A 15,298-nucleotide genomic window follows, 5' to 3' on the forward strand; every position below is an offset into this window, starting at 1 on the left:
CTCCCCCATGTGCATGCGTGGCTTGAAAATTGTCTACCAAAAGTCTCTTCGAAGAATCGATGTCAATGAACTCGCGGCGGGTGCCGGCTATACAGATTACACGTGTGCACCATCAGAAAGTCCAACCTGAGAATTTAAGGCTGATAGGTAGAGATAAGATCACACGAGGGATAGAAGGGCCGAACATGCGAAAATTTGACGAACAGGAAGCCGAATGGGTGAAAATAAACTAGGCATAACCGACTTTGATACCATGTTGGTATGTCCAAGCAAAAAACAAATACATGGATGATCACATGTCTATAAAGAATGTAAGATCCCGCAAACAAGCGATGTGCGATGCTTTAACACGCACTCTCTTGGATTTCTATCTCACACGAGACGGCTTTTTCCTCGTACATCGCGAAGAGCATGCAGTCAACAACAAAAAAAGAGAAGAAGATCTAAACAAGATGATGAGTAAGGGAGGAAATAGAGCGTGGACAATTGGATGACAAAACTAATCGATTTATGAAGGACGTATTTATGGACTGAAAATAGCAAGTTCAAATTTTGGAGGAAATTTGTTTTACTTACGGATAAGAAAGAAATCAATAACCTTAAAATCCGAAATTAATGAAAACTATGCAATTCCGTTAAAAATGATTTTGGTCAAAGTAAAAAAAAAAAAAATTTTACCGTCAAAATTTTCAGTATAACAAACACACCCTTCATCGAATTTCATTGGGATGGAATTTTGAAATGCCCGATCATCCAAAATTCTTGCCTTGGCCTTTCCTTTTGGCGTCATCACTTCGGATACATCGTGGGTAAGGATTCAATGGCACAGAGCGATTGATGTCCCACCTCGACAAATTTTATATAATCATTGCACAGCCAATTGGACATTGACAAGTCAGCTTCGGAATCGTACCTCCCGTTATCCTTCTATACTCCACTTGGCAATTCCCATTCTCAATTGATTTTTTGAGCAATTATTTGAGTATCGCTCGCTTATGACCCCCCCCCAAAAAAAAAAAAAAAAAAAAAAGAGTATCACTGGCTTAGATGATAAGAGAGCTTGCTCCTCCCTCAGTGATTTTGAATCGAGTCTCCGTCCAGGAAATTATTCAAAAAGTTGTGAATTTATTAAATTTTTGTCAATCCAATCAAAAATATTTTAAATTTGCCAATTGAGCCATAAACTTTTTTTTTACATTTTATCAATTGAGTCAATTCGGTCGATTTTGGCCGAAAAATCATCGACGTGGACGCCGACAGTTCAACGTGGCACGGTCGACGTAGGCGTGGATAATTTTTAATAATTTTTATATTTTTTTTGTTCTTTTTCATTTTTTTTCCTTTATATTATTTCCCTGATTTTTTTTTCCTCACACGTGAGCATTGGCTCTGCCACGCAAGACCATTGGAGTCCATGTCGGCAATTTTCGATCAAATTAATCGCATGGACTCAATTGGCAAAAAGTAAAAATATTTATGACTTGATAATTAAAAGGTTTATGACATAATCGATAAAAATACAATAAATTTATGACTTTTTGAATAATTTTCCCGTAAAATCTCGAATGTACCAATCCGATATGTAGAGTGCGCCCACGAGATTGCTTGTGAAGGTGGACTCGCCTATACCCGAAAAAAATCAAGATTGACACTATTCGACCTCTTTATGTAAATACATATATGTATTGAGAAAGTGTGTAATTTTCATAAAACATTTACCTATTAAATATGATCAATGACTGTTGGGGCCCACCCTTGTTCACTTAAGAGAAAAAAGTTTCTCCGCGAGACAGTGCCCGGACCATTCATCATTAATCATTAATCATTAATCATTTTAGACAATATTTAGTACGTGCACATGTGTACATAGGTTTATCATTTTCTAATCATTTTTTTACTTTATTTCTCAGCGGATCTGTTTTTTTTTTTTTAATGTAACGAGCCTATCAATATTGTAAAAAAATAATAAAGAGAGATAAATATAAAAAAAAGAATTTTTTTTTTCATGTCGACCAACTTAAATAATGGGAGAAAGATAAGTTAGAAGTATTTAAAGAGTACCATTTTTATTATGGTTCGAAAAACCTCTTGTGACATGGAGAATCTCCTCCCTTCTTCCGTTTCGCCCCCTCGAATACGGCTTTTCACAAAATTTGATATATATATCCAGTGAACCTTTTTCTTTTTTCATGCTTTTCCCAAAGATGGCTTTTTGCAAATGATTTCTGAGAGCGACGCATCTGAGCTCGTCTTAGCACACGAACGTTCCTCCCTCTGATTGATCTCCAGTTTTTGAAAATAGTTCAAAAGAGAACCCTTGGGTTATATCGGGTGTTCTTTTAATGGTTTCATCACTTGCCGGAACGATCCTATCGAATTGTTTTAAATTTAAATCGTGTCTAAATAACAATGAAGAAAGAGCAAGCCAACAAGTCAACTTTACGAAGATCCCGTTGGATTTCGGAAGCTCGTAGCATTATATGTTTCGATGCAACAACAAGATGCTACTATTTAGAATTTTTTTTTTCATGATAACTTAAATGATGAATTTAGTCATGCAATTTCTAGGTAATCAAACTTTGCTGTCAACAAAAGGATATAATTTTATTTTTGTTGTGTCGTTTGTTTCTTTTGAAGAAAAAAATATAAATAAACCCTAAATTTCGATTCGATGTGCAATGCCGTATATGAACTTTTAATTTATTTAATGCGGTCCGTGAACTTCTATAATCTAGAGAGTACATTGAACTAATAAAAAATTTAGAGATAATATTACATATCGGGTTAAAGTTCAAATGCTACCTTGCATAAACTAAAAGTTCATGAACCACATTGTATGTTTGATTTAAATTAAAAAGGCCCAAACACCCCCCTCCAAAAAAAAAAAAAAATTCCCCCAAACCTTAGCATTTGTCCAATTATATGTAAAAATTTGTTTTTTCGTAAAAAAAAAACCCTCAATTTGTACATTTTTCATAATTCTATTGGCCTAATTTTGGCAGGGAACTTATCAAGAAAAAAACAGAGCTGAGGCGATAATTGTAAAATAATCATGTTATAGGGGTTGAGGGTACACCTATGCATATGTGTAGCTCTTGGCTCTAGTTCCATACTATCTAATCTCCTTGGTCTTACAACTAAAGTCCAAAGAACTCTAACTTTAATATATATATATTTTTTATAACCGAGGTTCCGCGTGGCCGGCGAGCTTCGCTCAACACGGCGGTGAAGCACGACTAGTCCTCGGGAGGGGCTAGCGCAGGAGCCCACCACCACGACCCCCCACTTAAGACACCGGCGGCGAGGAATTTTGAACTCGGGACCTCTCGTGAAAGGAACCGAACTCAAACCAACTCGACCACCGATCGGTGGGTCTCTAACTTTAATATTTATCCCAATTATATTCAATTTTTTTTTTGTTTCATAAAAAATCATCAATTTTTACTTTTATCCCAATTCTACTACTGCTAGTCCTTAATTCATAATCACCGTTAGTTAATCTTAAGTGATATTTTAATGTCGTTAATGAATCACACCTTAGCAAAGATGATATGAAAAATTCCAGCAATTTTTCTTTCGTTGTCTGTTTCCCTTATATATATTATCGAGAGATACAAAACTATTCAAGAGGATGCGTTTTGGATTCTTCTTAGTACTCAACGGGGCCAAAAAAGGCTAGACGTGGAGATCTGATTATTTAAATGAACGATCTCAAATCTCATCATTTTTGAAACCTGCTGTTTTCGAATTTCGAAAATTCACTGGTTAGTTTGGCAAAAAAGTTTGAGTCGCGTAAGATTAACTAACGATGATTATGAATGGAAGGTCGACGGTGGTAAAATTGCGACAAAAGTAAAAATTGGAGATTCTTTATGAGATAATTTTTTTTTTCAGACATAATTAGGACATAAGCTGTAGCTGAGGGTTTTTTTTGGTAGAATTGAGATAAAAGTAAAAGTTGTAATACTTTCACGAGACAAAAAAAGTTTTGAATATTATTGAGATAGAGGATAAAGTAGAGGGTTTTTTATGAGAGATTTTTCTAAAGATATAATTGGGATATAAGGTTAAAGTTGGATTTTTTTTGGGGGTATTAGGCCAAATTAAAAATTTAAAAGTGCTGTTTGTGCTAATTATTTTATATAGGGGAGACTCCGACTTCATCTCGCCCAAGTTGGCTTGGCTCCGGAGAAAGCCCCAGTTCTCTAAAACCCGGTTTACTCCTCGACCGGCTCCGACATCTGACCACCACCTCATTTCCCCCAATCTCTCTCTCTCTCTCTGTAAAGCAGCCTGCAAAATTTTCCAATTCGCCGTCCTGAAAGGCGATAACGGCCCGGGAATCCGGTTGGTTTTCCGGCGATCGTCCGAGATGGTGTCTCCGGACCATACGAATTGGATCTACGACTGTGGCTTGATCGACGATATCGCCGTGGCAGACGGGGATTTCCAGGTCTCCGGCTCCGGATATTCGTGGCCTGTTCAGCCTCTGAACGGATCTTCCGTTTTCAGGTTTTCGTGCGATCTGTTGGTTCTTTTTGGTTTCGCAAATTAGGGCTTTAAACGGAATGGTAATTTCAACAAAGATGTGGAATGCCAATTTCTATGTTTTTGAGGATTTTTTAGCTGTGTGCTGTATTGGATTCGGGTTTGATTTCGGGCTTTGCGGTTGATAAGTTGGAGGGCCTGTGTTATATCTCAATCCAATAGGAAAATCACTACTCAGCAAAATTTTGGCCAATAGTTTTGGGGAAAAAGGGTAAGTTCAAAGTTTTTGCTTGTATCTGTTGCCCCTATCTCAAAAGGGGCTTATGCTTTCCACTCCTTAGCTTCAGACAAAGAAGCGGGGAGCTGAAGGTGCGACTTGAACATGTAACTCTAGCCTGGGCAAGGTTATTCTCTGCCATCGAGCTATTTTCGCTAGCTGCTCTGTCTGTTTGCTGGCGCAGTCAATAAAGCTGTCTTTGCTGCCCGTACAAGAATAAGTGGGGAAATCTCCTTAGGCCATGTCCTTTGGTGTATTTGGATGAGCTCTCATTTTGAGTTTGTGAAGGAATGAACCAATTTAAGGTTCCTGTTTGGTTCGAGAAGATGAGCTTGACTTGCACTATATCCGTAAAGTATCTGAAGAACATTATTTTTCATTTGATTACTGGCCCAGCCCCTAACGTTTGTATTATCAAAATTTAATCGGTTCGGGGTTGGATTTCCATTGCCTTTAGACTTGGGTTTTTCAGCATTTCTAGAGGAGCTTGCTCTGTCAGGAGTTAACCCTTGTGAATACATTATTGGTTGGTCGAAGTAGACTTCATTCCAACCCTTCACCTCTTTCCCATTTGGTTGCTTTTTGAAACTGCACAATATCTGTCAATCTGTTTAACTCCTGAGATTGCGCTAATTTGGAATGACAGGATTCCAAATTCTTAGGATGCTTAGGCACTGATTGGATCAAGATTTATAGATGATTACTTTCTAGTTGGGCTTGCTAATGTAATGGATTATTTTGACTTGGATGGACCACGAAGGCTTGTGTGCTGTTCGGTGTATGTACTTCTGTAGTATTGATGTGAGTGTAGCAAGTGAGCTGGTTTTATGTGAGCGCGTCTTCTATTTGCTTTGTTTATCTGTTTGATTTCTTACACTTGTATTTTTTGTGTAGCACGGAAATTGATGGTTCCTTGGGGGAGTCAGATGGAGTGAAGGAAAATGGCTCAAAAAAGAGGTATCTGGATCTATGCTAAATTGCAAAGCTAGGATTGGAGTTACATTTTCTATGTTTCCAGTTTTTCCGAGTTATTTGATGTATTTGTGTTGACCGTTCTGGAAGTGGAGATGGTCACCACGTAAGAGACCAACTCAAATTATGGCTGCATTGCAAGGATTCGTTGTTATGGTTTCAGTAATAGCCTGTGCGCTTGATCAGTGCTAATGTTGAATACACGTGAGCAGAACGATGTATATTTCAGTTCATGATTGCCTAACTAGATATTCTTTCTACGGTGGTAATTGAAGACTTGCAAGTCTGGTTGAAATGGGGCTTAGGGAATGAAGATCGTCACATCCTCATTTGAAATTTGAACTTGGGTTTTCTGTCAGTTGTGCACATAGCTTGAGGGGGCTATTGCAGGCATAGGTTTATGCATGATTCTTGTTTATTTAATTTGGAGCTGTTACTGCAGGGTTAGAACTGAATCATGCAGCGGTTCTAGTTCCAAGGCATGTAGGGAGAAGTTGCGCAGAGATAGACTAAATGACAGGTAAATTTCTTTTCCCCCCGTGTACACTCTTACATGCATATGCACACACATTGTCCTCGTCACAGTCACTTGCATACACTTGCCTTCTTGCTTAAGCGTTTGCTGAAAGAAAACAAAACCGTCTCATGCTTTTTAACATAGTAAAATGTTATAACTGGTAGGTTTTTGGAATTGGCATCTCTCCTTGAACCTGGAAGGCCTCCTAAGACTGACAAGGCCGCCATATTGATAGATGCTGTTAGAATGGTGACCCAGTTGCGCGGTGAAGCTCAGAAATTGAAGGACTCAAATAGTACTCTCCAAGAAAAAATCAAAGAGTTGAAAGTGAGTCAATTATGTTCTCTAAACATATAGGCGTGTTTTCCTGCCTTTTTTGAGTTTGAGTGTTTTAATTCTATCAAGATATATAGGCTTTTCCCCTCAATTCCATCAAGCTGTTTGGGCATTGACCATTATTTGAACTGTTTGATTGAAACTATTTAGTGCCTTACAGTTGCTTTCTCATTTTTAGGCTGAGAAAAATGAGCTTCGTGACGAGAAACAACGATTGAAAGTAGAGAAGGAGAAGTTGGAACACCAATTGAAGGCCACGAACGCACAACCTAGCTTCTTGACTCCACCTCCTGCAATTCCAGCGGCCTTTGCCACCCAAGGCCAAGCCCCCGGAAACAAGTTGGTGCCTTTCCTTGGTTACCCTGGTGTTGCCATGTGGCAATTTATGCCTCCAGCAACTGTTGATACCTCACAAGATCATGTTCTCCGCCCACCAGTTGCTTAAGTTGGCAACATCGGGTCATATGGGCTGGCTTTCATTTGATCCTTAATATTTGAATCAGTTCGTCATGTTCATTGGCTGTTTTAGCTTTTGCTGCAAGTGTACTGACTGCTTTTTGTTGGACGAGTATCGTGTGTACAATCAGAACCATCATGACTTATGATGGTTTCACTTGTAAATTTCGCCAAATTTTATAGTGTAGCTATCTTCCAAGTTTTATTTCCTGGTGGATTCTTCTCTATATTTTCGTCTTGCGGCTGTCCTTCAGGCCTCTTTATCATGGGTATGTTTTTGATAAAAAAATTCTGCAACTAGATGCATGTCAGTGAAGTCTTGGATGGATTTTATTAACAATCTATGTCGGTGAAATTTCGCTGTCTGCTTAGAATTTGTGAAGAAATATGTCTCTTTGAATTTCGCTTCCCTTTTCGGCCTTGGTCATTTCATCAGTGGCAGTTTATCTATTGCTAATCTAATGCAAATTTGATGGTTCTTGAATTTGTTGGATGGCCACAAATCAAGGGAAGCCTATCTTCAGCCAAGGGTTCTCTCTGCCACCAAGCATTGGCATAGCTCAAGTCTCCTGTAAATCCAAAATTTTCGCCACTGCCTGGGGCTTTGCATATAATTTGCAATAGCAGTACGTACTGATGCTATCTCTCTTTGCTTCGTTGACAATATTCTTTTGAGCGGCAAATGTCGGATTTAAAGCATCGTTCCGAGATAGTCTCTGATTTTCTGAGTCTGACATTGGCCAAGAGTCAGGTTCAATGTCTCTGCTATCCTCGTATAGTAGACTTCGCCATAGAAAAGGCACGAAACCCACCTGGGACAGAGGATCAATGTGTACAGTTAACGCTCTCCGGTGTAATAATATATGTTGATGATTTGGATGAGACTGTCTTTGGCCGTGAATGGTTTGTGCAGAAGGGAAACAGTACTTATTTAACACATCTGCCAGCTATTGGGACTCTCTTAACTCTTCCATCAAGGAAGAAAAAGGAATCGTCTGTATAAACGATGATAGAAAAGGTGGGGGCAAATTCCATTTAGCTCGATGCCTTACATGCGTCAAGCGCCTCTCTACTGCATTATGCATTACAACAGACGGAACACATCTGCCACCACAATGGGAGAAAGTGGGTTTGCCCTCTCGAATCCCTCCCGAGGGTTGGAAGTACTGAGAGGGCTCTCCATTTATCTCGACGCTAAAAGTTACAGTTTTTCACACACCGGATCATCCCCAGTTCCCCCGAACATTCACTAAGCCCATCTTATTGTTGAGAAATCCCATTCGATCCCGTCATGAGCTTTATTCGATACCCACAAAGTTAGGAATTTTATTTTTCTTTTCCATACCCTCAATTGGCTTCACCGTTTAATGAAACCACCCACCACTCTCCCAGCTTCGTCTCTGCATATCCCTGCGATACTTCCCATGGTCTGTCCGTCCACAAGAGACCCATCCACGTTGATCTTCAGCCAATCCCTTGTCGGTGGATTCCAGATTTCGGGTAAGAGGAGTTGCTGCTGGTGTGTTCGTTTTTTTTTACCCCTCTACGGTTCCATTTCTCGAAGTTCTTTTGTGCATCCAAGGCCGCTTCCCGCTAAGCTGCTCTGATCGGGGTTTTGGGTGGCGAAAGATGAAACGGTTCCTTGCCTTCCATGGCGTTCCAGAGAGCCCCTGCTACCAAATCTAGAGAAGGTGAGTCCGCATTTGTATTACCTTGCTGTAGTACCCATTCCTCCATGCGGCTGAGCCCCTTGTCTGTGATTCTGATATTTAATATCGGGTGTTTCCAGACCTCACGAGTCCAGTCGCACAATAGGAAAAATATATTCAACTGTTTCTGGGGTCTTTCGGCGGCAAATGGGTTCGGGGTAAGACTTTCCGTTTGAACAAATTCTCTGACGATGGGATTGCGTTTTGGCACACGTTCCAGATGAAGGGTCTGATTTTAGGGTTAACGTTCGTGTTCCAAATCAATTTCCATAGCTGTCTGGGTGTTTGATATGAGGATGTTGGCTGTTCTGCGTGCTGCTTTGTTTCTGTGGGCATGATGTGACGGTGGGCACTTTTTACTGAAGTAAGAACCTGAAGTTGTGCATGTCCAAACCATCTTGTCTTTCTCCATGGTTGAGCTGATAGGGGTAGCTATGATTTCGTTCGCAATTCTTCCTTCAAATACCTCATTAATCATCTGTTCTTTCCATCTGAATTCCTCTTTATGGTCCATGAGAACATTCTGGAATTGTATAATCAGGTAGCTACCGATGAGCTGATATGTCATCAAATTACTTCGTCATGCTTAAGGACTAGGATTAATACGATCTCAAGTAACACGAACCAAAGAACAACACAAAAACTCAGGCGATGGATCTGCTGCGCAGAGCTTACTCCAATTCCTCCGACGAAGAACCCGAACCCAAACCCAAACCCGCACGTCCCTTCCACCCTCCGCTGAAGCGACCCAGACCCGAAAACCATACAATCTCCTCCCCCAAATCCAATCCCTTGTATCCTCCTCCAGCCGAAGCTCCCGCTCATGGAAGATATGTATCCAAAAGAGAGCGTGCCCTCCTGGGTTTGGGTTCACCATCCACTGAGGTTCTTGACCCAGGAAACACTTATCCTTCAGCTTCAACTTCTGCCGCTGGTAAATGTTATAACTTTGTCTCGAACCTTTTTTTTTTCCACCTGTGCTTGGTTTTTTCTTAGTATTCTCTGTTTGGTTGAGCATGCTTGGGTACGAAGTCTTTCTTCGGGTTATTGCTATCCGTTTTAGTTGTTTAAACGCAGGGAATGATGGTGGATGGTTGAGCAATAGGATAATTCCCATATTAGGTGATTTAATGAGAAAAACCCGGCAGATACTGCCCTGCATTGTCAAGCTATCAAAACTTCCCATTTCAGGATGACAGTTTTATAGAAGGCTTAAGCTCACTTTTTCTCACGTCATGAAGCTGTGGCGAAGATTAATTGAACAGAGGTTAGAAGGAAGAGACTCATTTTGCCGATAGTCAATTTGGTTTCATAGCTGTCAAAGTAAAGCGATATGGTTAATTATAGATTTGGAGAGAACATGTATGGCTTCTTGGATATTTTTGTAGAGGACTTTGGATAAGAAATGCGCATGAGCTACATATATCGAAGAAATAAAGGACATCTTTAAATGCTTTCGCGCTGAACATGCTTGGCAAACTTCATATACTGTTCATTTTGATAGATCGCTAATTTTACAAAGCTAATCGACAGAATGACTTGTAATTTTCCAACCTTAGTGTGCATTTTATGTGTGGGTTTTTGAAATTTACTCCCCTTGAATTGCAACATGGAGGATTTAGATGAATGTGAAGCAATTCTTGATGTATTGTTCTTTTTTTGGCGGTAATTCGCGTCTTATCTGCATGCATGAATACCACATTCTGATGTTGCATTTCTAGCTTGTGTGAATCGTATCTATCTCACTAATGGAAACATGAGATCCTGACTTTATGCTTTTCTGCTGTTAGTTTCATGTATGGGAAGTTTATTGGATTCAGACCTACCATCTGATGTTCTATCACTGTTGAGGCATCAAACAAAAGGTCGTGGGCATCTTTGTCAAATACAAGGAAGGCTATCTATAGCTCTCAAGGGCCATACAAAGGCTGTCAACACGATCCAATGGTCAGAAAGTCATGGTAAGATCTGGCTATGTCAGTGTTTCTGCCTCACGTGCTTCTAGTTGCTGCCTGTCTTGTTATTTGTTGCATCAATCATTACATAGTAGTTTTCCATCTTTGCTATTTCTCTAGAAGATGGTTGGTGTGGCACTGTGATATTTTGAGCTTACTTCGGTATGCACCTATCAATAAATCGCGATTCACGAACTGACTTGTGGGCACATGTTAGCTGAACTCAATCCCAAAAGCATCCTCAATTGTGACTCCTTAAGCCACAGCTTGGATGTGAGTCAAAAAGTAGGAAAATTTTAATTGGTTTATCCAATTTTATCCACTATTTCATTGAGCTGTTGTGTTAGCAATTCCAAGGATCAGGTGGTGGACCTCAAATAGAAACTCAGAATGAGCATGCGAATAGAGTGAAAAACAGAATGAAATTGAGGAAATTTGGTTCTCTGATAATAACCTTATCCTTGTTTTTCCTTGACATTCACTACGATCAAACGTGGTTTCATATCTGGGGCAGTTGATTCATGTATAAATCTCTTTGCGTATAGGCCAAATTAGAGGGAATTTGCAAATGCAAGATCCATGTGGTTCATGTTGGCACACAATAAAAAACTTTTTTCAAGAGACCTGCTTTGCCCTACTATAACAGTCTGTCATGGCTATTGCATGATCAAATTTGCTTTAGTTCATTTTAAGGTCAATGCATGAGTTTAAGTTTGCAGTAACTTGCATTCTTAGGTGGTCTCAATATGTAAAAACTAAATGTGAAACACCTGCATATTGATGGGGCCTCTCACATCATGTGCATGCACAAAATGATTTGTTCATTCCTCTTCTGTTGTGCCTCCATTTTTATGATGGTAATTGCTTTGTATTCATGATCTCCCAATTAATCTGTTTTCTAGAGTTAGTTTGCAGCTCGTCTTCTTGCATCGGCTGGCATGGATCATAAGGTCTTCATATGGAATGTGTGGAAGCACGCATTCTGAGCCATCACAATGCTGCAGTGAAGGATGTGAAGTGGTCAAAGCTTGGTTGGCATGTACTTTCCTGTGGATATGACTGCACATCAAGGTTGGTTGATATTGAAAAAGGGATAGAGACTCAGGTATTCAAGGAGGACCAAGTTGTCAATGTTGTGAAATTCCACCCAGACAACTTCAACCTTTTCCTTTCAGGAGGAGCAAAAGGCCAGCTCAGGTTATGGGATGTCAGAACTGGCAGAGCAACACATGAGTATATACGTCAACTTGGTCCAATCCTTGATTTGGAATTTTCTCTAGATGGCAAGCAATTCATCTCTTCGAGTGATGTCTCCTTTAGCAATATCAGCGAAAATGCAATAATAGTTTGGGATGTTTCCCGGCAGGTTCCTCTTTCCAATCAGGTCAGCATTCACTAATTATGACTGATTTTGCTATAGTTGTTTGAGTTTCTTTTAGAGAGGAAGTGTTATTTTGATATGCAAGTTGCTTGTAAAGGTCTCATAAGTTTGAGCTTTTGAAGTAGTATGCACATTTAGTGAGTAATGATAGTGTTTAATCTAGCGACTGCAAGACAGAGCAAAGCTTGCTGAAGATTGTTGTCAAGAATCAAACCTGAAACTCGTCTTTTGGCATGGGGATTCGACCATTTACCTCTATCGCAAGGCAGATCTTTTGTCACCTTTACTTTAAATGATGAACTTTGCAGATTAGAAAACCCAACTATGATTTTTTATTTTCGCTAACAAATGATACAGTTCTATTATTTTGGGCAGAAATAATATATCAATAGAATGATACTAAGCATGCTAAGATTCATCTTCTATGCTTGGTTACTAAGTGATGTGTCAGATTCCTGTTGGATGCTCGAATGGGCCACTAACTTAAATAGCCACTACAGAGAGTCACATTACTTAGCAAACCAATTTAGTGCTTGGGTCTTAGTATCCCGAGCATTGCCCAATTTTCCTGGACCAAAGTGATAGATGTGGCCTCATTATATCCATTGGATTTAGGCTGTTTGAGGGGACTCTACATCATAATCGTCATGCAGCTTATTGCCATATAAGTGAATAAGTTTATTCTATAACTCAGCTTTTCATCGCCTCTGCCCTACTCATAGAGAAATTTGTCTAGGGCTTCTGTACTTTATGTCCCCAGAAGTCTCTTTCCTCAATTCGAGTTTTTGGAGTCATGACTCATAGACAATATTTTAGGTCTGCCAGAGTAGATGTTTTACTTAATCCAGGGCCAACATAATTGCTAACCCATTGTTAAAAAAATGCGGGTCCCACTTGGCTCCTGGTCTTGAAGCACCTACAACATTTGCTCCTAGAGGACCTAAGACATGCTTACTCATGTGTTGAAGCCCGCAGTTTTTGCCACCTTTAAGAAGCATAGACATATCGATAGAGAATTAGGTAGTGTATAGGTCTAAGGAAATTAATTACAACCAAGCAAAGAAGAGGGAAATAATAGGAAGGAAAGAAGTGAAAACTCTTACAAAGATTACCGTCAGGTCAATCCTGAGTCATCTCATGTTGTCACATTCAACTAGAGAAGTGTTGATTTATATCCTATGTTCTAATTAGGAAGAAAGATTTATCACGCCAACATTAGAGGATGGTCTAAAAATCTGCAATTGCTTTTTACCTGTGAAAATATTCTGGTCATCCCATGCTTCAAGTATTATCTACATGTTACCTTAACCAATAATATCATCAATTTAAACAGTGGATCTTATTGACAATAGTTCTACAACTTTCTTTATGCATATCTACTTATCTAGTATGGTAAATTCCCATGTCTGTCTCTCACAGGTTTATGGAGAGGCCTATACCTGCACTTGTATTAGGCATCATCCAACTGAGCCTTGTTTTGTTGCCCAGTCAAATGGAAATTATATCGCCCTTTTCTCTTCAAACCCCCCTTTTCGGCTTGACAAGTATAAAAGGTACGAGGGTCATGGAGTCTCTGGGTTCCCCATCAAGTGCAACTTCAGCCTAGACGGTGAAATGCTTGCAACGGGCTCTTCAGAAGGTTCCATATACTTTTACAAGTACGGGTCATCTGAGCTTCTCCGGAAAACCAAGGCGTACGCATCACCATGCGTGGACGTGGCTTTCCACCCCATCATGTCAAATTTTATTGCAGTTTGCAGTTGGGCTGGAGATATATCGGTGTTCGAGTAGCTTACTGTATTTCCGGACTCACACAAGCTCATAATTTTCCTTCCCCCTCACACAAGCTCATAATGTTCCTTCCCCCTCCCCCCCCGAATTTTCAGCATTTAGAAGAGAAGGTACCCCTATACCAACGGCATGTGATTGCTGACAGACGTGCAAGAGACTAAGAGTATTGGTTTTAGCTTTGCCATCGTTTATCATTTAATTCTTAACTTCTAATCTGGTTGCCCCATGGAATTCTTGAACTTTGTGGGAAGTTGATTTTTTCTCTCTGAGTCTCTCTTGAGGAACTATTGTGATGACTCGCTTGTTTGCCACGAGATTGCAGATATTTCACCATCAAGTTGTTGACTTCCAAATTTAAGAAGCATGATGAGTACTGTTGTGAGATTTGCCACAATGATAGGATGCTTTTGCCTTCTTTCCCAATTTCAGAGGCAAGCCCCTCTCTTCACACACTAAATATGCCAGAAAGAGATTTTCTTTTTCGGGCCATAGGACGAGGAAGAGTTTGACCAAATCATTAGTATGAACCCATTCTTTCCTCTATAGTTTGAAGGCACGGATATAGAGACTCGGCTGGAGGCCATGGAACATTGTACAGGTCTCACGAACCGGTTAAGTTCCTAGCGCATGTGGCATTGACTCGGAGCAATTTATATGTGGTTGATGAAATTCAAATGGATGATCCCAATCCCTAAATTAGAAAACTTCAAACATTCCAAGCAACTGCGCCAAGTTCCTTATTAACTGTTTTTTTTCATGTAAGTGCGCTGTGATTGGGGATTTGTCTGCATAAAGTGTCTTGAGACGTTCATATTAACGAAATTGATGTTTGCTCTAAATATGGTGGACCAAAACAACAAAAAATTACTGAACATCTAATGGAAGATTGGCAAGTCGGAAGACTGTAATCGTGTCTATGTTAAAAGAAGAAGAAGAAGATGTCTTCAATTTTGTTGTAGTTGTCCCGGTCGTGCTTTTAATAGAAGTTTATTGATCATCCCCCCGTTTCCTCTTGAATTCGTATATACCGGCATCATTTTCCGCATGAAAATGTACGATGTTTTTATTTCTCGTATACCGGAAATGCGTGGGCGTCGCAACCCTTATTTCATTTTGAATGTTTGAGCCCACCCTTCCAAGTAGATACGCGATTACCTATAAAAAGGAACTATTGAAAAAAATTCATATGTGTCATGTCGTCATGTGGATTTCAACAATCTTTTATAATGCGAAATATATATATGTGCATGTGTGTCGCCAGCTCGATTATTCAATTGTGTAATTGTTGATAAATTATTAGCGCCAGTTATGAGAATATTTTAGTTTTTTTTTTTGGTCGAATGTTTTTGGATATTAAAAAAGGATATTATTATGTTTTTGTTATTTTGCTGCTCCCTCCATTTTTATGTTTTTCCT

The 15,298-nt window shown here is 39.6% G+C and overlaps 2 protein-coding genes across 2 annotated transcripts; both read left to right on the plus strand.

The window, feature by feature from the left end:
* Positions 1-4,192: 4,192 nt before the first annotated feature.
* Positions 4,193-7,251, plus strand: LOC115734470 (transcription factor ILR3-like). The gene is made up of 5 exons (XM_030665280.2): positions 4,193-4,512; positions 5,660-5,722; positions 6,180-6,257; positions 6,419-6,581; positions 6,769-7,251. The coding sequence occupies exons 1-5, from the start codon at positions 4,373-4,375 to the stop codon at positions 7,033-7,035; spliced, it is 711 nt and encodes a 236-aa protein (XP_030521140.1). The 5' UTR covers positions 4,193-4,372; the 3' UTR covers positions 7,036-7,251.
* A 1,268-nt stretch (positions 7,252-8,519) lies between these two features.
* On the plus strand, positions 8,520-14,189 carry LOC125313975 (WD repeat-containing protein 25-like). Its single transcript, XM_048275393.1, is given in 7 exon segments — positions 8,520-8,737; positions 9,297-9,689; positions 10,546-10,716; positions 11,626-11,679; positions 11,682-12,094; positions 13,511-13,931; positions 13,970-14,189. Coding segments are annotated over 5 exon segments (1,293 nt in total). The 5' UTR covers positions 8,520-8,737; positions 9,297-9,406; the 3' UTR covers positions 13,883-13,931; positions 13,970-14,189.
* The last annotated feature ends 1,109 nt before the right edge of the window (positions 14,190-15,298 follow it).

Source organism: Rhodamnia argentea, chromosome 2, assembly GCF_020921035.1.
Source record: "Rhodamnia argentea isolate NSW1041297 chromosome 2, ASM2092103v1, whole genome shotgun sequence".
NCBI lineage: Eukaryota > Viridiplantae > Streptophyta > Magnoliopsida > Myrtales > Myrtaceae > Rhodamnia > Rhodamnia argentea.